At 35.2% G+C, this 27,411-nt stretch overlaps 1 protein-coding gene across 1 annotated transcript; it reads left to right on the top strand.

Annotated features, from left to right (window-relative positions):
• Positions 1-902: 902 nt before the first annotated feature.
• LOC131438644 (CCR4-NOT transcription complex subunit 7) lies at positions 903-27,411 on the top strand. The gene is made up of 4 exons (XM_058608797.1): positions 903-1,269; positions 1,848-2,179; positions 22,436-23,245; positions 26,015-27,411. The coding sequence occupies exons 3-4, from the start codon at positions 22,439-22,441 to the stop codon at positions 26,324-26,326; spliced, it is 1,119 nt and encodes a 372-aa protein (XP_058464780.1). The 5' UTR covers positions 903-1,269; positions 1,848-2,179; positions 22,436-22,438; the 3' UTR covers positions 26,327-27,411.

The raw sequence follows: 27,411 nt of genomic DNA, 5'->3' as shown, positions 1-27,411 counted from the left end.
ATTTGCTAAATACAAGGGATATTTCAAAAGAATCGGTAATCACGCTGATTCGGTTCTTCAATAACTAGATGATATATAAGATATTCAAGCGAACACGGTGTTGCGCAGACAACAGGAAATTTCACCAACACATAATGCAAAAGCGACAATCCAGCGAGCGAACGCATACACAATCCAGTAATCAGCTCACTGGACGAGCTACTTGTTTCATTCGCAGTCAAGCATCGACTAGGCAAAGAAATATTGTGCAGCCTATATTTATAGATTTCTCTTCATACTACGCATAACGTTGCGGTGTTTTTTTATGCATGACGCAAAGCCTCCTATGCCGAACAAGAAGTTGACGTCATTTTGCACAACGGGGATTGGTGGATGAAAACATAGGTCGATTCTAACCATTTTTTCAATAGTATGCTATTGAAATACTGAAACGACGTCGTCATACATGTTTAAGTTAAAAGTTTCCGAATCGATTGGTTGTTAAATTATAACAATCCATCAACAAATGACCGAGTTATTAACGTTCAAAATTATGACACAAAAAGGTTACGCGACTATTTTTGAAACTTTTAATTGACACCCGGCCCCATATAGTGAAGAGTAAGGCATTTTTAATGCCAAAATCGTTGAAAAAGTAAAAGGCTCTTGCTGAAAGTATCATCTCTAAACAAGCAGCGCCTCTACATTTCAGTTTTGCGACAATATGCCAATCCTGAAACGCTTGATGTTTACACCTTTCTTTCCCGTTCTTCTTGTTTTTTTTTCAAAAACAATGACCACCTTACTGACGAATAGAAAAATCTCGCCACCTGTCCATTTACCATCGTACTGTCAAATAGACTGCCATGACACTTTTCAATTCTTACTCTATGTTTCACTAACACTACATTAGAACTATTCGCGATTTAATGATAGGCACAAACGAACGAGACGAACGCGGACGCGAATCATTTTCTCGCAGTGGTGCGCTGCAGCCAAAGCAGGAGAAAAAACGAGAGAAAAAGCCTTGCGGATAAAACAGCAGTAGCAGATAGGAGTATCAAACGGACCTCCTGGAAATTACTGTCCTTCAGAAACAGAGGGAAGAGACACTTCCGGCGGATATCCGTGCGTTCGTGTGGATTTGCTGAATAGTGTTTTATGTTTGCACCAAAGCCGAGATCCTTTCCGTGCTTCTCTGTGCAAGAAAACGGCAAAAAAACGCGAAATTGTTAGCGCCTTAGTGCCGATTGCCCAAACTTTAGCAAATTCAACCACTTCCGTGATTCGGTAAGTTATCAATTTAGGGTTCTTCGAGAACCTTAAGGTTTTACGAGACTTTTAGGCCAATATTGTTTTCGTTTTCCGTCCAATTATGTCAAGTGAATCGTGCGTAATGTTGCAAAGGGCGTAAAATTGGTCAATGGGCAAGATGGGTCATCACTGGTCTTAGTCTGTCACGTTAGTTACAGCAAAGAAAAAAAAATTGGTCAATATTTTGGAGGTAATGACAAGTGAAAAAGTTTAGAAGATAACTATAATAGGACACTGTTTTCTTTTTTTTTATTGAAGTGTTTGATAAGAAGATAAAATTTTCCATAAACAAAACAGTTTGTGAGTTACGAACAACCCTAAGCCACTTTATTGTTTGTCTTTGATCTGCATACTGTTATCCAAAATACCACCACTTCTTGCATATGAGGTTAACGATTATGGCGTCTTTAATAGTTGAAATTGGATTGCGGAACACTTTCAATTTTGTCTCGTACCATTTCCCTCTCTTTCTCGGTATGCTGACACTATGCAATGTAAAATATTCACCGTTCATCAACGATGATATGCTGTGACATCCTAATTTGTTCTGCAAGTGGAAAAACAACAATTCCTACCGAATCTGTATCCAGCGCTGGATCAAAAAGTGCACATCGCTAGTAGCGAATAAATCACTAGATCCGGAAGCTTTTGTGGCTCTGTGGTAATTGTGGCTGACGACACGGCGGCCGCCGACGCAAACCAACAGCCGGACGCTGGAGAAGACGAAGATAGACAATTGCAGACGGATGAAAACAAGAAAGCTACTACCAATAGTCCAACGTTAAGTGATTCTAAATCGGAAGAAGACAAAACTTTGGCACTACATAAGCAACAGCAACAGTTGACCCAACAACAGCACAGACAGAGGCCCCAAAGTGAGGCACAGGTGAGTTGATATGATGTTCAAAAGTACTAACTTGGTGTCGTCTGACCTTGTGAGGCATGCTATGCCGATGATGATTGATGGAAAAGATGTTAATTGAGATCCAAATGCATTCCATAAATTCATGACAATCGATTTTCTTCGTGTGACTCATTGAGATCTATAAACATTAGTCAATTGTTTATGGCAGTCTATGGAACAGTCTTATTTGTTTATTTATTTCATTGCAATCGACAGACGCAATTCTTATGATAACTCTTGATAATATATAGAAGTTAAACCCAAGCACAGATGATGGGGAGGAAAACATTTCAAATGGACCTAAAAGCTACAGATGATAGATTCTTTTATTTACTTTTTCGTTGGATTATCTCTGCGTTTTTATACAAATGTTCGTTAACAGTTATTATCTAGTATTAATTGCAAAATGAACATTTTCGGTGTCATAGTTAGGAAGTAAACGTACAATTTGATGAGCTATTTGCCTTTAGGTCCTTGACAACGTTTACTTCTATCACTTGTTTGAATAATCTCTGCAAACCAATAACAAATGCTTTTGCACCTTAGTTGAACCGAAAGGCATGTATGTATTTATCGAATAAAAATACTATATAAATATAAACTTGCGAGCTTTTTACTACTTGAAGCTCAGTTTTCAAACATTAAAAATTAATTATCACTGTCGAGTTGAGTTCCTGTTTTATCATGCGCCAGTAAATTTTAATTGGACGTAGTTCAAAGCATTTAAGTAGATTCATGTCCTTGGGAACAAAATGCTTCGAACTAGTCTAATGCCATTTAATCACGCTTTTAGGATAGTGTCATGAAACTAAACTAAACCCTTCAAAAGGTTTCTCGTTATGCTTCACTAAAAAAAGCAAACCCTATGCGGAAAACTAGGGAATTTGATTTTTTTGATTTACTGTGCTACCTAATGCTAAATCATGGTATTATTATATGTAATATCGGTAATACACATTTGCTATTCAAATATTGCAACAAATGAAACTATTGAAATTTGCACTGCATGGGACTAACATGCGGGTACTTGGCATATGGGCCAGACATGGGTTGGTATTTTTTCACATTTTACTAAACAAACCCTTAAATTTTATTGCAATTTCTGAGAGTATATTGAGGATAGATTTTATTCCTCAAGCTAACTCAAAATTGGCGAAAATCGATATGGGACTGATATGCGAGTATGGGTAGTGCGACCCATTTCAAAATTTGACTGACGGAAAGTTATTTGGGTTTATTTTTCACTGGAAATGATTTCAACAAAAGAATTTTATTAGAATTTTCATTACAAGATTTTTTTCAGAGTCGGAAAATAACCATCGATCTGTCAAAAATAACAATGCTTTCGAGTTTTTGACAACATCAAATTAACCGCTCAAGTGTCAGATTTTAACCAAAAGTTAAAACTAACCGCGAAATGGTTCACAGCCTAAGAATCCTGCCAGGTCGGGGTAAAATCAATCAATCATAAAGCATCAGAGCCTTCTTAGTTGTTTTCAATAATAGCACAATGAAAATCATAATGTAAAATGAGGATAGTTTGGATGCTTCTGTTGGATTTTTATTAAATTTGAAAATAAGTAAATAAAACACTTGCAAAATTATTAGCAAAAGTCGGAAATTTTTTTAATGAAATTATTAAAAATTTCTAAAAGCCTTGATGTTTTTGAGTTTGCTAATGATTGTAATAGTAATGTCGCCTTGAGATAACATTTGTGTTATGTTTATATTTGTGTGAGATATTGATTCCAATAGGACTTACCAAATTGAAAAAGTTGTCAACTTTGATCTTATCCACCGTTTACAGGAAGTATTTGATTTCCTTCTTTGAGAGCTGAAACTGGTTTCTAAGGACTAGCATAGAATCTTGACAAGGTTTAGAATATGATAGAATTTTTTCAGTGAATCGATGACTAATTTTCTTTTGATAGTTCTCAACTATGGATTCCATAATAGAATCACAAGAATGTTGATGTTGGTCTTTTAGAAAAGCCTGGCGTGGCAGTAGAAACGATTTTGCTCAATTTCAAGTATATGTACATCTAATGATTTTAATTTGGATTTTATTAGATAACAATATAAATTCAATTTATAAAACAACTGAACGAGCACTAATCGTTATCTTCATTCTGTATGAATATTTCGATAGCCACCCATGGTCGTGTTACCATTTAACTGGAAAATATTATTTTTATGTAATTTTACATTAAAGTACATAATTACTCTCCCGGCTTCAGTTGGGACTGTTCTAATACCAAAGAACATTGTTTGCACTGAACACAGAAATGTGAATAATTTAGGATTATCGAAATCTTAGTTTTAGATATACAGTGCTGTTCGAAATCATAGCGGGAATTTTTCCTTATGTTTAATACATTGGTCGGTAATTGTTTTTACAGTTATTCATTGTTTGAGATGCACTTTTTTAAACAATGACGATATTTTATGAGCAAAAGCAACAAATTAATAAATTACAAATGGAGTGATCGAAATAATAGCAAAGTTATCTGTAACGAAAAAATTATTACCTTTTCTATTTGAAGTAACAGCAGTACCTTGCCGAAGCATTAGTGGCCCTTACACGATCATTAAAAGTGTCATTACTAAGTAATGACACTTCTGCTCAAACGCTCGTCATTACTGCATTACTGTACATCATTACTTTTTAGCATTACACGTTCATTATTAATGATGAGTATTTGTCACTACTCCAGCAATAGCAATATTTTTATTTTCGTTTAGCTGAAAATAAATTTGATTTGCCATTGAAACGTTAAGGTTAATGAAATATTAACAATTTAAATCTACACTTTGTCATTTTTTCGCGTATAGTTCTAAAGATATTCATCACTTCCACAAAAAAAATAAGAAGAAGAAATAATGTTGGTAATGATGGAAAATCCACAATTCCATCATTACTGAACTCGTAGACCTTACACGATCATTAAAAGTGCCATTCCTTTTTAGTAATGACACTTTTAATGATCGTGTAAGGGCCGCTACTGACATTTAGTTGCAGACCAAGTGCGGCGAAAAATAGCCAATAGTTGCTTCTCAATGTATAGGGAGCTGGTCTTACAAGCAAGTTGTCGTATGTTTGAGTCCCGATCTGGAAGGAATCTTAATGTCAGTAGGATCGTAATGCTAGTCATGCAATTATTATATACGCTAAGAATCGGCTGCAAAGCCTGTTGAAACATGTTGACTTGCAATCTTTCCCGTTTGTCTTTGTCTGTAGTTGACTTTCCCGTTTGTAAGAAATTCTGGCAGCAGGCAAAAGCCTCAATCCCAATCTTTTTTGGCAAAATGCCTTACTACGTTTTTTAAAAATGCCTTACTCTTCGATATACGGGGCGGGCAAAAGTTGCCGCGTAACCTTTTTCTCACTAATAGTACTGTTGTTGTACCGTTTAATTCCACTATGTCACGTCATTACACTCTCACAAAGTCACTATTTTCACGAAAGTGTATTAAACGTTATAATACAGTTACGTATTTCGGAATGTTATTTACATCCTTCTTCAGTGTTTCGGTTTGATGAGTTTATTGAAAGAATGCCGCAGTGAAGTTTTTTTTTTTTTTTTTTTTATTAACTGTTTATTGGAATATGAGTTAAAATTAAATTATTAAGATTTAAATTGGGTGTTCAGCCACAAGTGGTGACTTTTCAGCCCTGTTATATATATATATATATATATATATATATATATATATATATATATATATATATATATATATATATATATATATATATATATATATATATATATATATATATATATATATATATATATATATATGTATATATATATATATATATATATATATATATATATATATATATATATATATATATATATATATATATATATATATATATATATATATATATATATATATATGATTTGGTTATTACCATGAAGACATCATTTGCTTCCGCAATTCTGAGATTTTTGTGTAGGGAAAATTCTAAACCTACTTGTATTGTGTAATGGGGAAAAGGAACTTATATACTAACTTACTAACTAATACAGAGAACGAATCGATTCAATTGAAGATTGCATCGATTTTTGTCGGAATTTGCTTATAATATTATGTGACATTACATCTAATGGTTCTATATTTGTGAGTCTGTGTAACTCATTTGTACTAAACCAGGGAGGACGCTTCAGAATCATTTTCAGAATTTTATTCTGAATCCTTTGAAGCGTTTACTTCCTGGTGGAACAACAGCTTGACCAAATTGGTACCGCATAAAGCATGGCTGGTCTGAAAATTTGTTTATAAATTAACAATTTGTTTTTTAGACAGAGCTTAGAATTTCTGTTTATAAGAGGATATAAACATTTAATATATTTATTACACTTTGCCTGCATTCCTTCAATGTGATCCTTGAAAGTGAGTTTTTTGTCATACGTTAAACCTAAGTATTTAGCTTGATCAGACCATGTCAATTCCAAGCCATTCAATTTGAGAATGTGATTATTGTTTGGTTTAAGAAACGAAGCTCTTGGCTTGTGAGGAAAGATAATTAATTGCGTTTTTGCTGCATTTGGTTTAATTTTCCATTTTGACAGATAATCACTGAAAATATTTAAACTTCTTTGTAGGCGACTGCAGATCACTCTTAGATTTCTACCTGTGGCTAACAGACTTGTGTCGTCACAGAATAACGATTTCTGACAACCAACGGGTAGATTTGGAAGATCAGAAGTGAAAATATTATACAAGATTGGAGCTACACTCGAACCCTGCGGAACACCGGCTCGTACGGGTAGCAATTCAGATTTACAATTCTGATAGCTAACCTGAAGAGTACGATCAGTTAAATAATTTTGAATCATTTTGATCAAATAAATAGGAAACTGGAAATCAGACATTTTTGCTATTAAACCTTTGTGCCAAACACTGTCGAATGCTTTTTCTATGTCTAGAAGAGCAACTCCAGTGGATAACCCAGAAGATTTATTTGATTTTATCATGTTCGTTACTCTGACAAGTTGATGAGTAGTTGAATGTTCATGACGAAATCCAAACTGCTCTGGTAAAAAAATTGAATTCTCATTTATATGAGTCATCATTCTTAACAAGATAATTTTTTCAAAAAGTTTACTGATAGAAGAAAGTAAACTAATTGGGCGATAACTTGATGTTTCTGCTGGGTTTTTATTAGGTTTTAGGATAGGAATTACTTTAGCGTTTTTCCATCTTTTTGGGAAGTAAGCTAATGAAAAACACTTGTTGAAAATTTTAACCAGGAGTCTCAAGGCAACATCGGGAAGATTTTTAATAAGAATATTAAAAATTCCATCATTACCAGGAGCCTTCATGTTTTTGAGTTTCCTAATAATTGATTTAATTTCATCAAAATTCGTCTCAATAATGTCATCGTGTGATAACACTTGGGTTGAAATATGATCATATTTCAGTGAGACTTCATTTTCAATAGGACTCATAACGTTTAAATTAAAATTGTGGACACTCTCGAACTGCTGAGCTAGTTTTTGAGCTTTTTCACCATTTGTAAGAAGTATTTGATTTCCTTCCTTGAGCGCAGGAATTGGTTTCTGAGGTTTCTTAAGAACCTTAGAAAGTTTCCAGAAAGGTTTAGAATATGGTTTAATTTGTTCAACTTCTTTAGCGAAATTTTCATTTCGCAAAAGAGTAAATCTATGTTTAATTTCTTTTTGTAAATCCTTAACTATGTTTTTCATAGCAGGATCACGAGAACGTTGATATTGTCGTCGACGAACATTCTTCAACCGAATGAGCAGTTGAAGATTGTCATCGATGATAGGAGAATTTAATTTAGTTTGAGCTTTGGGAACTGAAAGATTTCTAGCTTCGATAATATAATGATTCAAATTATCAATTGCTGTGTCGATGTCCGCAGAATTTTCTAAAATAGTTTCATGATCCACATGATTTTCAATGTGAGATCTGTAATCCAACCAATTAGCTCTATGATAGTTGAAAATAGAACTAATTGGATTAATTATAGCTTCGTTGGAAAGTCTGAATGTTACAGGAAGATGATCTGAGTCAAAGTCAGCATGTGTAATCGGTTCACTACAAATGTGACTTTGATCTGTTAGAACCAGATCAATTGTAGACGGGTTTTTCACGGAAGAGAAACAAGTAGGATTACTGGGATGAAGAACTGTGAAGTAACCAGCTGAGAGTTGATTATGAAGTATTTTACCATTACTGTTATTTTGCCTACAATTCCACTGGACATGCTTAGCATTTAAGTCCCCTATTACGAAAAATTTCGATCGATATCTTGTAAGTTTTTGCAAATCGCCTTTAAAGAAATTTAATTGTTCGCCGGTGCATTGGAATGGCAAATATGCTCCAGCGATGAAATAAATTCCATGAATGGTTTCAACTTCGATTCCCAAGCTTTCAATAACTTTAGTATTGAAAGAAGGTAAAATTCGATGTTTAATTTGCCGTTGGACAAAAATGGCAACTCCACCACCCATTCCAGTAAACCTGTCAAATCGATGAACCACATAATGTGGATTACTTTTCAATTTTACATTTGGTTTAAGAAAAGTTTCTGTCACAATGGCAATATGAATTTTGTGAACTTTGAGAAAATTATAAAATTCATCTTCACTCGATTTCAAAGATCGAGCGTTCCAATTTAAAATATTCAAATAATTATTTAACATCACTGTTAAATTTTAAATTCATTATAATATTATTTGCAAATTTCCATCCGATTTGAAATGCTTCAAAAAGTGATGAAGTCGAATTCATTTGGATGATCATTTGAAAAAGTTGATCTTGTAGGTAGATCATTTTATTTTCAGTTATATCGCCTAAATCGACTTCATTTAAAGAAGCGAATGGCATTGAAGGAATATTTGTAGGTAGACTGCCATTAGAAGAAGATGATTTGGCCGGTCTACCTATTAATAAATTGTTTTCGTTAAAAGAAGAACTGCAAGGCGGTCCTGTGTTTTGATTATTTACATTAGAAGAAATAGGTGATAGATTTCTACCTAATATACCAGCATAACTGACATTAGAAGAAGATGATGACGAGGTCGACCTACCTGTCAATAAATTGTTTTCGTTAGAAGACGAATTGACAGGCGTACCTGTTTTTTGTTTCGAAGAAATCAGTGCCTTAAAAGAATTAGGCGTGGCATTTGTAACGGTTTTTTGATTATCAGGTATGTTCTGTAAATTTAAGGTCGTTGATTTGACTTGTTGTCGAAGCGAACGAGCGTTTAAAATTTTTTCCCTGACAGGACATTTCAAATAATTGGATTTATGATTTCCATTGCAATTTGAACATGAAAATTTATCAGTGGTTTCATTCATTGGACAAACGTCTTTCGAATGCGATTTACCACAATTCAAACACCGTATATCCATATGACAATTTTTGGTTCCATGACCGAAGCCTTGGCAACGACGACATTGCGTTAAGTTTGCAATACGATTATGCCGTTTATAATGTTCCCAATGAATTTTAATGTGGGAAATGAAACGTACTTTTTCTAAAGTTTTCAAATTGTTTACATCACTTCGATTGAAGTGTATTAGGTAAAGTTCATGGGAAGCGTGGTTTAGAAGTACCATTCGCTCTTTTTTTCATAAGTATTACTTGGGAAGGGGCAAAACCAAGCAATTCTTTTAATTCATTTTTAATTTCTGATTTTTTTTTCTGATTTTTTAATTTATTTATTTATTTACATGTAATCAACAGACAATGTGTAGTCCCAATGATTAAAAACTATTCCTATTTCTAAGTATGTTTAAAAAATTTGTTTGAATTCTGCTACGCGTAATGTGAAAATCGAATCCGGCAGATACTCCATTGAAAGTTCGCTGTAGACCAATAATAGCACCGTTATATCCATAATTCGTACGGCTAAGAGGCAATCGAAGAAAGACGTTATTCCGAAGAGCTCTACTGCGTACATTTAAAGAAATTTCGCTGAGGAGTGCAGGGCAGTCTATTTTGTTGTTCAACATGTCGGCGATCAACATAGCACGGGACAAATTACGTCGAATGCCAAGGGTGTCGAGTCCAATCAATAATCCACGGCTTTCGTAGCTAGGCAACTCGTTGGGGTTATTCCAAGGTAGCTGTCGAAGAGCAAAACGGACGAATCTGCGCTGTATTGATTCTATTCGGTAGGAGCCGTTAAGGTAATATGGGTTCCATATCGTAGAGCAGTACTCGAGCGTTGTACGAATGAGTGAGCAATATAGAGACTTTAAACAGTAAATGTCTGTGAAATGTTTTGCTATTCTCATTACAAATCCTAAACTACGAGATGCCTTTGCTACAATAAAGTTGATATGCTGCTTGAAAGACAATTGCTCGTCTAGAATTACACCAAGATCCTTAACACACGTGGTTCTGTTGATCACTACTTCATCAAGGCAGTAGTTGTATCTTATAGGATTTTTTTTGCGTGTGAACGTGATGATTGAGCATTTATCAATGTTCAAAGCGATTCGATTTACCTCACACCACTTTGAAAAAATTTCAAGTTGGTGTTGGAGGAAAACAGCATCCTCGTTACTTCGAACTATTTGGAATAGCTTGAGATCATCAGCGAAAGATAAACGTGGACAATTTAGAGAAAGATTCACATCGTTAAAATACAGGAGGAAGATCAGAGGTCCGAGATGGCTGCCTTGTGGAATCCCAGAAGAAGCGATGAACTCTTTGGATACAGCGTCATTTATCTTGATTGCTAATCGGCGATTATTAAGGTATGAGGAAAACCAACGCAGCATGTTAGAACCAAATCCCAATCTGTCTAACTTAGCAACAGTAATGGCGTGGTTAATTTTGTCAAAGGCAGCGGAAAGGTCCGTGTAGATAACATCAGTTTGTAAACCGCAGGATATAGCATTCGTCACAAACGTCGTGAAAGTCAAGAGATTGGTAGCCGTGGACCGTTTCGGCATAAACCCATGTTGTGTTTCTGCAATAAACCATTTACAATGGTTGAATATAGAATCAAGTACCACCATTTCGAAAAGCTTTGGAATAGCACTGAGCGACGTAATTCCACGGTAGTTGTCGATGTCTTTTTTGTCTCCTTTTTTATGAACTGGAAACATGTATGAAAACTTCCAGGAATCAGGGAAGATCCCAGATGTTAGCGATAAACGAAAAATTTGGCAGATAGGTGAAATTAAACCGATGGAGCTATTTTTCACAAAGATTGCAGGAATACCATCGGGTCCGGAAGAGCTCGAAGATTTCATTTTGGCGATAGTCATTTTTACTGAATCTTCGTCAACACTGATAGTATCCAACAACTGATGTGATACTGGAACGTTCATTGCTGCTTGGGCGATTTGGTTCGGTGACAACACTTCATTGGAGAAAACGCTGGAAAACTTTTCGGAAAACAGTAGACAAATTTCATCTAGATTAGTTCCAACACTTATCCCATATACCATCGACGAAGGCAAATTCGATTCTTTTCGTTGGTCGTTTACGTATTTCCAAAAAGATTTAGGATCGGACTTCAATTTGTTCTGAACATTCCGAAGGTAACGTGCGTAGCAACGTTTTGCTGTCCTTTTATATAAAGAGTTGATGTGTACGTAGTTTGCACGCAGTGCATACCCGCCATGCTTGGAATATTTTTTTAACGCAGATCTTTTAGATGATTTTAATCGTTTCAATTCAGTAGTTTGCCATGAAGCTTTCATCAATACTTTGATCATTTGATAATCCTTTCAAGACAGCCTTGAAGGGTCTGTCTGATTTTATATCATATGAATAAAATTTATGAAGTTTCTCGGACAAATATCGAATAAGACGTTCGTAATCTTCCAATCCATCCACCAAGACTCGACATTCTCCTCTTCGTCCGATTTGAAATGAGACTTTTACTTCCGGGAGAAAAGTAGAAAGCTCAGTACGGAATGCTTTGAAGTCGGAAATCATCACCGTCACTGGTGGCATAGATTGTTGTTTCTTCCCAGAACGACAAGCGTCCATTTTGGGAATTTTTGAAGAATTTTCTTCTATGTCGCTACAATCGGATTCAGGAAGAATATCGTAAATATTGTTAGACGGCATAGGATCAACGGAAGGGAAATCCGTCCGTTGTCTTTTATTTTTACATTCAGATTCTATAAGATCGTGAATGTTATTAGAAAAATGTTGAATAACGGATTGTGATTTATTCCGTATTGAATTATTTTTAGCCTTAGGCTTGTTGCCTTTCCGGTTGGACGCAGGCATTTTTGAAATTAATGCAATTTTAAATTAAATTAACTAGGCTAAATTAGTCTTCGATTAGACTCCTAGCTAGCCTTAAAAAAGGCTGATTAATTTCTTAGTCACTCTAATATCACTCTTTGTATCACTTAGTCACTCTAATATCACTCTTTGTATCACTTAGTTAGTGATTCAGGTAGCCTTGAAAAAGACTGAAGCCTTGAATCAATGAAACTCTAGGTAGCCAGAAAAAAAATTCCAGGAGCCAAGAGCTATACGCGTGCGGTGCGAACGACTGTTCAACACCGACTGTCGCAGTGAAGTTCCTTTCATACAAACGTAAGTAGGTAAACCACAAAGGAACAAAAAAAAAATTGAAAAGGAAAAAACAGGTAACAGAAAACTGGAAGAGTTAAGTGTTTTCTATGTTTGTTTTTATCTTGAATATGGGTAGTAAAACTGGAAAAGCCAAGAAGATCTATTCCCTTGGTCTCGGTTTAATAAAGAGATAAAGTTTATGATTTCATGATCTTCAAAAACGGCATGTTCTGCTACTTTTGACTTGAAGTGATGTGGTAGTCCCTTTTCCAATTCTTTGGATGCTTTCGCTATTTCTGAGATATGTTTCTTGAAACGAATGTCTAGTGTTCTCTTTGTTTTTCCGATGTATATTTTATCGCAATGAGGACACGAGATTTTGTATACCCCAGACTTTTTCAAATTCTCTGTTGGATCTTTTGTAGAACCTAGTAAAGTTTTCAATTGGTAGTTCATACTGCTGAACACTAAATCTAAACCAATTTTTTTAGTTCTGATTTTAATGGGTGTGAAATATTTCGATTGAAGTCCACCGATATTCTTTTAAAATTTTCAGAAGAGGGGGTCAAAGTTGTGAGTGATTGTTTTTTCAACAGTCTTAATTTTTTATCGAAGATGGTTTGAATTGTATGCTCTGGATATCCATTGAACTTTCCAATTTCGAAAATAAAGCTTTTATCGCAGCATCTTTTCTAAGGGGTAAGGATAGCATTCTGTGAATCATATGGTGGAATGCTGCCATTTTGTGTTGATAGGAATGATTAGAAGTATTTGGTATGTATATATTTCGAAAGTTAAGGATTTTGCCTCCCGGACAAAAAGAATGTCCAAGAAAGGTAAACTGTTGTCTTTCTCTTCCTCATAGGTGAATTTAATATTTTTATGTAAATTATTAATTATTTCTAAGAAGTTCGATAAATCGTTGCGTTTGATGATGCAAAATATATCATCTACGTATCTCCACCAGCGATTAGGTAATAATCCCTGCTTATTTAAAAGTTCGTCAAGGTTTGCCATGAATAATTCACATAAAAACGGGGAGAGTGGTGCCCCTTGTAATTGTTTATAAAATTCCCCTCTGAATTTGAAATAATTTACATCCATGCAAAGCAGGGTTAGAGTAAGATAAGACTGTACTTTGCATTTCCATGAACTACTACTATTAACCAATCTTCCAACAGATTGATTGAGTCCTTCACTGGGACACTTGGGAATAAGGCGGTTACATCGAAAGATACCATCATTTCGTCATCTTCGATTTCACCTGAATTCTGAAGTTGGGTAGGTACTGATTTACTGAAAAATTTTTTTGGCATAGATTGGAATTCTTTTACTAGCCATTTGGAGATTTGTTGAGTTGGGGCCCCTACTGAAGAAATGATTTCCTTTATTTCGTTACCAGGTTTATGAACATTTGGTAGTCCTTTTATTTTGGATAAAGAGGGGTTAGAAACTTTGAGACTACTGAGATTGATATCGAAGTTTGGGTTGCATTTATGGAGAGTTTTTTCTACTTTTTTAATAATATCTGGAAGGGAGTCGGCTCTTTGTTTCCTATAAGGGCCGTCATTGATTTTTTAGGTTATCAGATAGTCATAATCTTCTTTGTCCATAATTACCACTTTGTTTCCCTTATCAGCCTTGACATAAAATACAGGCTTTTCCCGCAATTGTTTCACTAGTTCTTTATAACCCATATTTTGTTGATTTTTCAATGAAGTATTTTTAATGATATTAGCTACAATAGTTCTGGCATCATTAATTCGAGAAAAAGAAAGATTACTGTTATTTAGGCCTGTTTCTACGTCTATAATAACTTGTTCGAGGTTTACTTTAGAAGAAATTGCATAATTTAACCCAAGATTGAGAAGTTTTGATTGTTCGCTGGTAAAATTCTAAGTTGAACGATTGATTAGGAAGTCTTCTGGAAACTGTACCGGTGGGTTTGGGGGTCGGCGTGTGGAATTTTTGAAGCGTAAATTTTCGAATTTCTTGTGAAGAAGAATTGCGCTCAGATTCGCAATGTTCTGCAAATTTAACTTTGCTTAAAAAAATTTCGAAACCTTGAGGATATTGTTTCGCTAATTTTAAATGAAGATTATAACATTCCAAAGTTTTCACGTTCCGAATGCTAAACAATTTTTTAGTTTTCTCTTTCAGAATTTCGTGTTGAATTTTATTTTGAATATTTTTAGAGAAAGATCTCCCACCCTTTACCTTGCAGCATGTGGAAGTTAATACCAATCCACTGCATTTTTTCAAAAATGCAATGTCTCTCGATATTCCCACAATTTTTATTCTTAACATAATAACCCTTTGCTAAAATTAACTTAGGCCTCAGACCCCCATTAACAAATTCCTTTAAAAATTCAATTTCTTGCTTTAATATTAATGTAAAATACTTGCGAATTTCTGCGGATGGTCAAATATACACAAATTTTTTAGCATGAATATTTCAAATAACAACTTATATCAAACTAATGGGGTTTGGTTTCTAGACCTCGTCGAACCTCATAGTCAGTTTTCGTTTACGTCGATCCCACCAAAAGGATATCGACCCCAAGGGGTCTATATCGACTACTTTGGTAACCCCTGCACTAAACTAAAAACTTATTCAAGTGACTAATTACAAACTTGCTCTAGTTTATGCGCTTAGATTGTTAGCTAATGATACAATTGACTATTAGATTCATTTATGATAATTGATACTATCAAAGACATCATATTAACAAGAGATCTCACATTTCCCGAACAAATCATTGGCAACATCCTTTCATGCGAGCATGGCGCCCTCAGGCGAGTCTGCTTCGAATCTCGTTCATAGAAGAAGGGGAGAGAAATGTCAAATTCGTGCGCACCAAAATAGCAGCACTGTGCACACATGATATGTTTTTTTTTTCAAGTAAAATTTTTTATTGGGCTCATTTGCGTTAGCTTAACATGGCCGATTGTCTTGTTGTTAGGTGGATAAGAGTGAAAGCCGTATCATGGGGCGACCTGTGTCAGGAGGGTGGGACCTATACTGTATTGATTTTGAACATATTTTGATATTACAAATCATTCATTAATACTTAGCATTTCCGGGTTCTCGACGTTCTCCAGATTGTAACGAGGAAGAGACTATACTAAACTCGGATGCTTTGTTTGTGTACTTTGATGTTGGTTTGTCATTTATGGATGGTTTCCAGCAATTCAGCTTGACCAGTGTTTAGTTCGTTTGGGGTAGGACCAAAGTCTTCGTTCCTTGTTTGTTGTCGTTTTACAAAACTGTCTAAAATCATATTCAATTTGTTTAGAATTTCCTATTGGGTCCTTCAATGAACCAGCAAATTGTTTGATCGTTTCAATGCACACTTCGCATTCTTCTTTCCGAAAAGCTTCCAACGACGTCGACAAGAGCAAGAAACAAATAAAAATAAAACAGTCTCACAAAATGACAAAACGAACTGACACATGATATGTTGAATGTGATGCCGTGCGATCAAAGATAAACTCAAGATTACAATGTCCCATACAATTTATCAAAATAAGTTGGATCAGTAATCGTGAACCAGTGAACTTAGCAGGGTGGCAAGTGACCGGGAAAATCGGGAAAGCCGGGAAAAAGTCGGGAATCTGATTTTACCGGGAAACAATCGGGAATTTTAGTGCAAATCCGGGAAAAAATTTCCTAGTCCTAATCTTAGTAACGATTTTCAGCGTCATGATTTTCCTGATACAACAAATGAAAAGATGAAGGCCATTTTGTATTTGAACTAGAATCACAGACTAACAGACAGGACACTCGAATTATATTCTTCAATCATTTTAACGGTCATTTTGAATATTCCTTTATTTGGGACAGTACTCACATATGTCATGATGGCGCCACGTTACCCTATCAAAAACATCCTGTCTGTCATCTAGACTGTGTTTATTTTTTTCATTTACCAACAGAGTTGCCATTCATACAGAATTACCTGTAATGTATTGAGTTGTATACCTCCATGCGAATTTCACGCAGGATACAGATTTAATTCATATTGCCAAAACTATATACATAATTGTGCCTACTTCTCATCCTCCAACGCAATACAAAATCGAACCAATATTTACTTGCTTCTGGTCTGCCGCCACTTAATTTCGGGTGAAAACTTCCAACACAATAAAAAATAGTCTAGATGAACAACGTTGAGTCAAATAATTGGTTACCTTCCAACATCGCGAAAAAGTTAAATATATTATCAACGTAATCCAATAATTTATTGTGACGATTCATTTTCAAATATTTTGATGAAATCAGGCATCCCTGCAAGCAGCTGATCGGTGTTGACAAACGAGGGGAAACCAACTAGTAAAAAAACTTGTACATATCACAAGGGGTGTACAGATAGTAAATAGTTCGCGCAGTACAATATAGGTGGAACTAGTGCATCACGAAAAATTATTTTTATAAGAATTTACTCATACTGTCATGTCTGTTAGTCTGTGCTAGAATTTCAGTACAAGTTTTGAAACTTCTTATTGTCATTCACAGGTTCAATGGTACACAATCCATTGAAAATGGAACCAACACCTCAGCAATTCTAATTCAATATGAGCTTTCTTAGTTGTCATCAATAACAGCATAATCAATGCTCATAATGAAAAATAAGGATAATTTGGATGCTTCTGCTGGATTTTTATTAAATCTCGACAAATATTTGAAAAGATTCCAAGTGCAAAGGATAGTTTCTCTTTGTTTATTTTCTCTTTAAATTATAATGTTTAACAGCAGATCGAAAGTTGATAGTTTCAGTCGTTATTCTATACAAGGTTTAAGATAGAAGGAATGCCTATAGGACCGTAATAATCGAAATAAAGAGTAAAGAAAGAGGAACTGTCATTTGCACTTAGGACCTTTTCTAGTGTTTTTCTTCAAATTTCAGAATAAGTATGCATAATGGTAAAAACTAATTCTTTCGGTACAACTATCAAATTTTCAAAAGTTTTTTAAATGAACGGTTTTGCCCATTTCTAGAATACTAACTCTTAACTTGCATAAGTTTTAAGAAAGACTGATTCAGTGGTAGTCTTGAAAAAGATTGAATAGCTCGAAGAATAATTATTTTATTTTAATTGTAAGACTTTAAATTTAATTATTCATCATTAGACTTTCAAATAACTGATGATATTTCTGGAAAACTACAAAACACCACCAATAATCGTCGAATATGATGTGAAAGCTGCGCTCAAGAGCATTATTGGAAAAAGCAAGAAGTTTAAATAAATTGTGTTGATTCTTCAAGAAAATTGCAATAATTTTGATGCTTCATTCCTTCGTGAAATGAAAGACTGATCACTTTCATCACCGTTGGAGAGATATGTTTCTTGTTTTAATCCTATTGTTACATCGAAGTTACTCACTAAGTAAAATACAAAATAAAGATGGAATACATTGGGCTGGATGATACTGTTAGTTCAGAAGATAAACGTTTGGATAAAGTGTGGATGAAAGTTTTATTCGTAGTTCCAAGGAGATACCCGAAAAATACTTATTTCTCAACTCTCGATGTTATTTTGGACATGTAAAAAAAACCGGGAATTTTTAGTCTCGCGCACCGGGAAAAACGGGAAAAAAACGGGAAATTGAAATCGCTAATTCACTTGCCACCCTGACTTAGTAATAATTCAATGTTGTTGACCCTTCGCTAATAAGCGTCGATAAACATTGGAAAAGGACGGTAAAATACCATAGCAACAATACAAGTTTGGAAGGAAGTAAACATATGTAAACATATTGCACACAATATTTTCCATTTACTTTAATGCTTCGTAAGATAAGAATTTAACAAACTTTACAGATTCTTAATAATAATTCTAATTGTGTCTTGCTTTCCTGTATCAAGATCCACTCGATGTGCAGCAAAATACCGCGATTTCTTTCATATTGCAACTTAAAATTACTTCTACATAAACAAACATTGTCATAGTTATGACGCATGTGGCGATTCGACGCTTGTTGTTTTGTTTCAAATAATAATTGTACTGCAACTGACGGTGAACCAATTTCATCGAGGGGTCCTATTTGAATGGTATATGAAAAATCATAGAGTATTCCATCTTGAGTTTATCTTTGGTGCGATGGCGTTGCTGGACTGTAGTTTGATTTTGCTCCAAGCTGACATGGTCTGATTCTATTCAATTTTGAATAGACCTGAGTGCCGATCAAAATTGTCATCGGCGGCGGCGGAGAAATCGGCTTGACGCCACCTCCTGAAAATATCGGCAGCAGAGGCGGCGCGATTCGGCGTACTCAATTATAAACATATTATTAATTCTAATATTGGTTCACACAGGATACCTAACCTTAAACCTTACCCAATACCACACATTTCTGAAGATTTTTCATGTTTAAACGTAGTTTACACAAAAAAATTAGAGGGTTGTATTCAAGACACGACCGAGCACAATAACATTAAAAATGGAACGTTTCTAGGGTCTTCATAATATATACAAAAATAAAGAGATGATGATACACTAAACTAAAAACTTTTTCAATTGACTAATTACAAACTTGCTCTAGTTTAAGCGCTTAGATTGTTGGCGAATGATAAAATTGACAATTAGATTCTTTCTTGATAATTAATTATATTCAATTTTGATCCCTTTCCACAATTTTTTACATTGTTAAGATTTTGAATAACGTCCTTTAACTAGAACTCAAAGTTACTTGAAAGCTCAATTTTAGATACAAACAACCTAAAGATTTAATCCTGAACAAATAAAACTGTTTTATTTTATGACAATAATCTTCGAGAAACGTACAAACTTATTAATTTTATAAACAGTAAATAGATCCAAGAGAAGATTTTATTTATTTTAACGAAAAATGTTGTACCAGTAAGCTCAGTAATAGTGTAATTTTATTAATCCTTCTTCAAAATCGTCGATAATCTTCGGAAAGTGTCAGTAAATAATATGGCAACAATACGAGGAAGAAAAATGTGAAACAGTCCGCATAAAATATTTAGTTACTTACATTGATTTTCGCTTTGGCATATTAGGAATATACGAAATGGATACGCAACAAAATTCAGAAATTTTGTTCATATTGTAACTTGATGTTATTAACACATGAATTAACATTGTCATAGTTACAACGCGTGTTTTGAAGCAAATAATAATTGAACTGAAACTGGCGGTTAACCAAATTCTACGAGAATTGCTATTCAAACGATACATGTAAAATCGCAAGTAAACTTACCTTTAGTTTATCTTTGATACTCTATGATATTGCATCTAATTGTACTGTATATGTGAGCCTGTGGAACTCATTTATACTACCAAACCGAGGAGGCCGCTTTTAGAAGTTTCAGAATTTAATTTTGAATCTTTTGAAGCGTTTAATACCTGGTGGGACAACAACTTGTTCAGTCACATATAATTAAGAAGAAGTTTCTATGATTATCATAATAACACAACTTTATACTGAATCCATTTCCGCGCCACCGTTTTGTTTGTATGGGAATGGAGATTTAAGTATGCAAACCGATCCGTTGACAAATTTAAACATTTTTAAGCTTACAATATTGAAGCTTTGGAATCATTTAAATGAGGAAAATCCATTAACAAATCATCGAGGAACAAGCACTGCAAATTAGATCCGAATTAGATCTATTGCCGATAATACTAAATTAGCCTGATAGTTACCAGAGAACCAAAATAAAATACTCAATTCAAATGAATTTTTCAATGGAATGCAATTGAAATATTCAAATGACGTTTTCTCATAAGTTTAAGTTAAATGTTTCCGAATCGATTGGTTGTTGAATTATATAAATCCATCAACAAATGACTGAGGTATGAGCGTTCAAAATTATGGCAGAAAAAGGTTACGCGATTAGTTTTGCATGTTTTAATTTGACACCCAGCCTCGGGAAGCGAAGTGTAAGGCATTTTTAATGGCAAAATCGACCAACAATTTGCTAAATACATGGGATGTTTCAAAAGAACCGATAACCACGCTGATTCGGTTCTTCAATAGCTAGATGATATATAAGATATTCAAGCGAACACGAAGCGGTGTTGTGCAGACAGCAGAAAGTTTCACCAACGCATAATACAAAAGCGACAATCCAGCAAGTGAACGCATATACAATTAAATCATCAGCTCACTGGACGCGCTACTTGTTTCATTCACAGTCAAACATCAACTAGGCAAAGAAATATTGTGCAGCCTATATTTATAGATTTCTCTTCATACTACCATAAATCAAATAAACATAGATTTCCCAGTGTAATAGTAATGTAGTTGAGAAACCCGTGACACCAAAAGCACCGTCTGGTGGAGAATGGGTGCGTAAATGCTCCTAAAATGCATGCAAAAAGTTGCCTGCGCATTTAACACAACCACAGTAGCTAATGGAAAAAAGTACACCCGTTTGTCACTAGAGGTGCTGTTAGTGTCACCGTACTGTGAGAAATCTATGTTTATTTGATTTATGATACTACGCAGAACGATGCGGTGTTTTTTATGCATGACGCAAAGCCTCCTATGCCGAACAAGAAGTTGACGTCATTTTGTAAAGCAGGGATTGGTGGATGAAAACATAGGTCGATTCCAACCATTTTTTCAATAGTATGCTATTAAAATACTGAAACGACGTCGTCATACATGTTTAAGTTAAAAGTTTCCGAATCGATTGGTTGTTAAATTATAACAATCCATCAACAAATGACAGAGTTATTAACGTTCAAAATTATGACACAAAAAGGTTACGCGGCTATTTTTGAAACTTTTAATTGACACCCGGCCCCGTATAGTGAAGAGTAAGGCATTTTTAATGCCAAAAGTAATAGTAATTATCATGAAATCGATTTTCTTCTACTCCGAGTTTGTTTTCATTGCTGATATCTCTTAGTACTATTGAATAAACAAAAAAATCGTTGCAAATCACTACTGCCGATATGAAAATTTTCTTGGTTACATTTTTCATTGGCAGGTGTCGCTACCGGTAATTCAGCTTTGCGACAATGTGCCAATAGCTCAAAACCTTTTAAATAAAGATAAAAAATAGACTTTAAATCCAATGGCATTCGGTTGATGTAAATAATATGGCAACAATACGAGGAACAAAACATGTGAAACAGTCCGCACAAAATATTTAGTTACTTACATTTATTTTTGCTTAGGCATATTAGGTATATACGGAATGTATACGCAACAAAATACCGAAATTTTGTTCATATTGTAACTTGATGTTATTAACACATGAATGAACATTGTCATAGTTACAACGCGTGTAGCCATCACTAAACCAAGGAGGCCGCTTTAAGATAAGTTTAAGAATTTAATTTTGAATCTGTTGAAGCGTTTTATTCCTGGTGGGACAACAACTTCTTCAAATTGATACAGCATAACGATTCGCATTGCATTGCATTGTTTTTGTTACACGTAGTCTGGATTTTGTCTACGTCGTTCTTAGAAGCATTATTAGACCAGAATATTATGCTTCGTGAGACTATAACATTTTCTAACTATTCAATTAAGTTACACGATTATTGTTTGATTCAATAATAGTGTCTGAGGGCTTATGCTTATGCCGTTCACAAGTAATTTCAAATAAAGACCTATGAAACTAATTTCTTTATGTATAGATAAGGCATAATACATACTCGATTTTCTCATTTTGCAGCAAATATTCAATCACCATACTGGCATTATCTAAACAAGGCTTCCTTTCTTACAGGCAATGCCATCGGCGGTTGGCGGTGGCGGCGGTGGAAATCATACTGGAGGAGGAACAGGCGGAGGCGGAGGAAATGGCAATAACATGAATACACAATCGAACGAAGAATGTGGCATACGGGACGTTTGGCGGCACAATCTGGACGAAGAGTTCCGCACGATTCGGCATATCGTACAGAAGTATCACTACGTGGCGATGGATACCGAGTTCCCGGGCGTGGTAGCTCGGCCGGTGGGTGAATTTCGCTCCTCGGCAGACTATCAGTATCAGTTTTTGCGCTGCAATGTCGATCTTCTGAGAATCATCCAGTTGGGACTGACGTTCATGGACGAGGAAGGTCGTACGCCGCCAGGGTTTTCAACTTGGCAGTTTAATTTCAAGTTCAATCTAAACGAGGACATGTATGCCCAGGATTCTATCGACCTACTGCAAAATTCTGGCATACAGTTTAAAAAACACGAGGAAGACGGGATCGACCCGTTAGATTTTGCCGAACTCTTGATGACCTCCGGTATCGTACTGATGGATAACATCAAGTGGCTCAGCTTTCACTCTGGGTACGATTTTGGGTATCTGCTGAAACTTTTAACAGACCAGAATCTGCCTGCGGAAGAAAGTGATTTTTTCGAACTACTGCGAATCTACTTCCCGACGATCTATGACGTTAAATATCTGATGAAGAGTTGCAAGAATCTGAAGGGTGGCTTGCAGGAGGTCGCCGATCAGCTGGAACTAAGACGCGTGGGACCGCAACATCAGGCCGGGTCGGATTCACTTCTCACCGGGATGGCGTTCTTCAAGATGCGAGAGGTACATGGTTTCAGTTTCCTAAACAGTAGCAGTAGTAGTAGAAACGATAGTAGCGGGTCCGATTGTTGCAACGCCAGCCGAGGGGGAGGTAGCACTGGCGGAATCAGTAGCGTCAACAATACGAGCGGGTTTGTCAGTTTCGAGTGCAATTGTAGTGAGAGTTTTGAAAATGCCCTAAATCAGTCATTGAATCACATCGACACCAAACTGAAGATGCATGTCAGGCGGAGCTCGAGTGATTAGTCATCGACTGCAAGTTTATTGAGATTTGATATATTTGAAACAAAAGTTCCTATGTAAGCATTGGCATTGAATAGCCATTGAATAGATTGTTGCCTTTCACTTCGGTTTGTTGCATAGGTTTAGGATACAGCAAATAAGATTACTTATCTCATCAGTGAAGCGATTGTTATTGTTCGAAAAGTTAGTTTATGAAATGTTAATTTGTGAATTTTCCTTGAAGGATGCAAAATATATTTGAATTGGCAAAACCGGAGTAAAAGGCTTTTTCGTTTTTTTCATTTACAACGAAACACTAACAGAAACAATGACAAACACCGAATCGAACCATCCTTATTTGCTGTACACTATCCTCTGGTTGTCTTACAGATATCAGTAAAAATTTCCGAAGTGGTCCCGAGGTAACCGATTTTGCCATAACTGGTTTTGATTTATAGTTCTAGTAAATGCAAACATGTTCGTAAAACATCCCGCCAATTTTCGTGTGATTTTTAGCACTTTTCGTCGCATAAGCACCTATTTATTGTAATGCATTCTGAAGCTTAAAATGTTTCTCGTTTACTACAAAACTTTGCAAATAGATAAAGAACTGTTTTTTTTAAACGTAAGCAAAATTTTTCTAAAAATGTCAAATTTTATTAAGCTTTTCATTTACATTTTTCGAACAAATTTAATTGAACGATAGCAGTAGGCGTACGCGTTGGACGTGCAAAAAATTCACCCTCGTTAACTGTTTTCTAAAATTAACTTTTTTCATTTTAATAGAAAATGTAACGAAGTCTTTGTGATTGTGATTCTATGTCAAGTAGAAGTGAATTTCAGTTTGTTTTTTCGTGTGGAGACGTGTGATTCGAATTACGAAACTTTTGTGTCTTCATATACACTGGCTCATGACGTCTATTTATCATTACCGATCCTTTGTTGGAGTAGTCGGAGAGATTTTTTTAATTTTCATTTATGTTTTTGCACTTCAAAACTTTTTTTTTCCTTCTTATATCATGGTCATATCGCTAGCTTAGAGCAAATAGTTTGAAAGAGAATGATGAGTCGTCGTTTGTCTGGGGAATAGGTAAAGCATCAGCATTTCTTCTCCATATCCGTTATCAATACCTGTGAGCGATGGAGGCTTGGGATGAAATGCTATCAATTCCCAATACTATTTCCTAAGCAACTCTTATTTGTCAATCAGCAGAAAACATGACGATAACAGTGTGCAATGCGCCAAGACCATCGTCACAAAGCAACATTTTCCAAACAAAATCTAGTATACTGTATGACTGATTATTGTAAAAATTCAATGCCTACTTGTCCAATCGTGTAGCAGTGCGCAACGGCCTTACACTAAAGATTCGCTCGCGCAGTGTACGTTTTAACATCGCGCGTACGCCAAATATCAAATACTGCGAAAGCTCTATTTTTGCTCAATTTTTTGCAGATTATGAAAGCTTATAACATTTGCAATATTTTACTACCTGAACAACTCGAAATCGCTTGAATAAGACACTTTAAATTTAATTTGTTTGGAAAATGTAAATAGAAAGTGTAGTTTAAGTTTGATTCTTTTATGTTTCGTCTTCGACTCGTCAGTACATAACAGTTTATGTTGAACTGTTATGTAGCCCAGCAGTTCAACATAAACCGCTAGACAGACATAAAGTTTCTGCTACTTGCAGAACACTTATATTTGCACCGAAGTGCAACGTCTTACCTGACGTGTCGATCGTAAACTATTTTCGGCATATACTATAGAGACAGTCCGGGTTGACAGTTCAATGCATAGGGCACACATCTTACAAGCCAGTAGTCGTATGTTCGAGCCCCGATCTTGAAAAATTTTTGGGATTTGGACCATCTCGCGAATTATTTGACTTTTGATAAAAATTCTAATTTCATATTTTCAGGAAATATTTCTTATGTGTAATATATTTTAAAACTCTTAATAAAATAAAATACCCCAATAAAAATTCACTTTCCATCCGTCGAACTTTAAATTGGGCCGCAGTTTTAGTTAAATTAACTTACTCGAAAAAATACTCCTCTACTGCCAAGTTTAAATAAATGGTAAAATAATTCGCGAATGGTTCACAGCCTTAGTAGTGTCAGTGGGATCGTATCGCCAGCCATGCAATGGTTCTGTACGCTATTAATCGGCTGCGAAGTCTGCGAAACAGAAGGTCAAATTACACCAAAGGAATGTAATACCAAAGCTTTGCTGTTGTAAAAAAAAAAACAATTATGGTAAAATCGGTTACTTGGGGAAAAAGAGGGAGAGCGGGCATTCAGATGTTTTACTCATATCTTAGTTTCACTACTTGCATTTTGTCAGTGAGTATTGTGTTTCTCAATCTGACAGGATAGCGGTAATATTAACAATGTTTAGAGTAGTTGAATAGACGTTCAACGCTTCAAACTGTCATCGAATTGAAAATTTGCTTGGCATTAGAAAAACTCTTGATAATAATGCAGTTAGTATGACTGTTACTGTGCGACTAACAGATTTTGTCTTGTTTCTTTACCTGGTACCATCAGATGTTCTTCGAAGATAACATTGACAACGCCAAGTATTGTGGCCACCTCTACGGTCTCGGTACGTCTTTCATCGTAAATGGTAGCAGCAACACGATCAACAGCAGCACCAACAACAGCTCCAGTACAACGCTGGGAACAAACGTTAACACTAATGTGACTTCCGGTACCGGAACCGGTGGTAACAGCAACAGTGGCAGTACTAATTCCACTGTCAACAACAACAACAATGCAAACAATAACAACAACAGCAACACGAACAGCGGTAGCAACACTAACTATCATGATAACGGCGAAACGAACACGACTTCATGATTCCGTCTGTTGATTCGCTAGTAAACTGAAAAAAATTTCGACACTTTCACTGAACGAAACCAGCAAATTAAAACAAAACAGAAAAACAGTTTAGAACGAAAGCAACACATAACGAAAAAAGTACTCTTCTCTTTAAAGGATAAAATATTTATTACAGCTTTATTACTACCTATCTATCGTAAAAAATGCGAAAGCGGGAGGCAAAAGATCACTGTAAGTCATTTTGGAACGACCAAGACAGATCATTTACCTAATTTTAAGACAAGTAAAAGAATAAACATTTTAATCAACTTCTTCCTCGATTTTTTGTAAGTTGATTCAATTTTGGACGACATGAAAATTTTGCTTTTTTTATCATTCTTGACGATTACTGGAAAGCAGTACTCATTTTTTGTTTTGTTTTAGTTAACAAACGAAAAGAAAATCGATCGAACTAAAATAATAATCGAGAAACATAACGCTGAACTCACTAGTTTGATCGAAGAAAAATATGTAATGAATTTTTTTTCCAATATGTTACTATCTGTATACTATCAAAAGCAGTTGAATAAAAGGTGGCTAACAAAAAATATTTGCGAACTAACATCTATCAGGATCATGTATTTATAGCAGATATATCGTTCTTTAACATTTTTCGTAGCAAACCGCAAGTTGTAAAGAGCACTCTGTAAACTATTATATTAAACCGAACAGAAAGCTGTCAGTTTCACAATACACGTTAAGAGCCAGGGTGGCAGAAGTGGCTCTTGCTCCCAACGGACTGGGCAACAAGTGTTCAAGTCGAACATATTGAAGATAAACTGCGAAGTACCATGGAATATTCCATTTGGACACTCTGAGATCTGCAATGTATATTCAAAATACATACTGGGACTCGCACTAGTTGAAAGTGCATGCTTTACCCAAAAGCGTACCTCAGTACAGTAACATTGTTGTTGAAAGCAAACAAGACACGAAAGAAAAAAAAATTGCGTGCTTCGTGATAAAGTGTCACAAAAGGAAAATAAAACAACAGCAAATAATTGATTAATGATCAGTAAAGAAAATATATATTCAAATAAAATGTTTTATTGATTCAAACCAAA

This window comes from Malaya genurostris, chromosome 3, assembly GCF_030247185.1.
Source record: "Malaya genurostris strain Urasoe2022 chromosome 3, Malgen_1.1, whole genome shotgun sequence".
Lineage (NCBI taxonomy): Eukaryota > Metazoa > Arthropoda > Insecta > Diptera > Culicidae > Malaya > Malaya genurostris.
This window is presented reverse-complemented; position numbering and strand designations above follow the sequence as displayed.

What these genes read in the sequence shown, in the direction of transcription:
- LOC131438644 (XM_058608797.1), top strand. Translation starts at nt 22,439, where the DNA reads ATGCCATCGGCGGTTGGCGGTGGCGGCGGTGGAAATCATACTGGAGGA. An exon ending in CGTTCTTCAAGATGCGAGAG is followed by an intron (nt 23,246 to 26,014) that starts GTACATGGTTTC and finishes TGGTACCATCAG; the next exon opens with ATGTTCTTCGAAGATAACAT.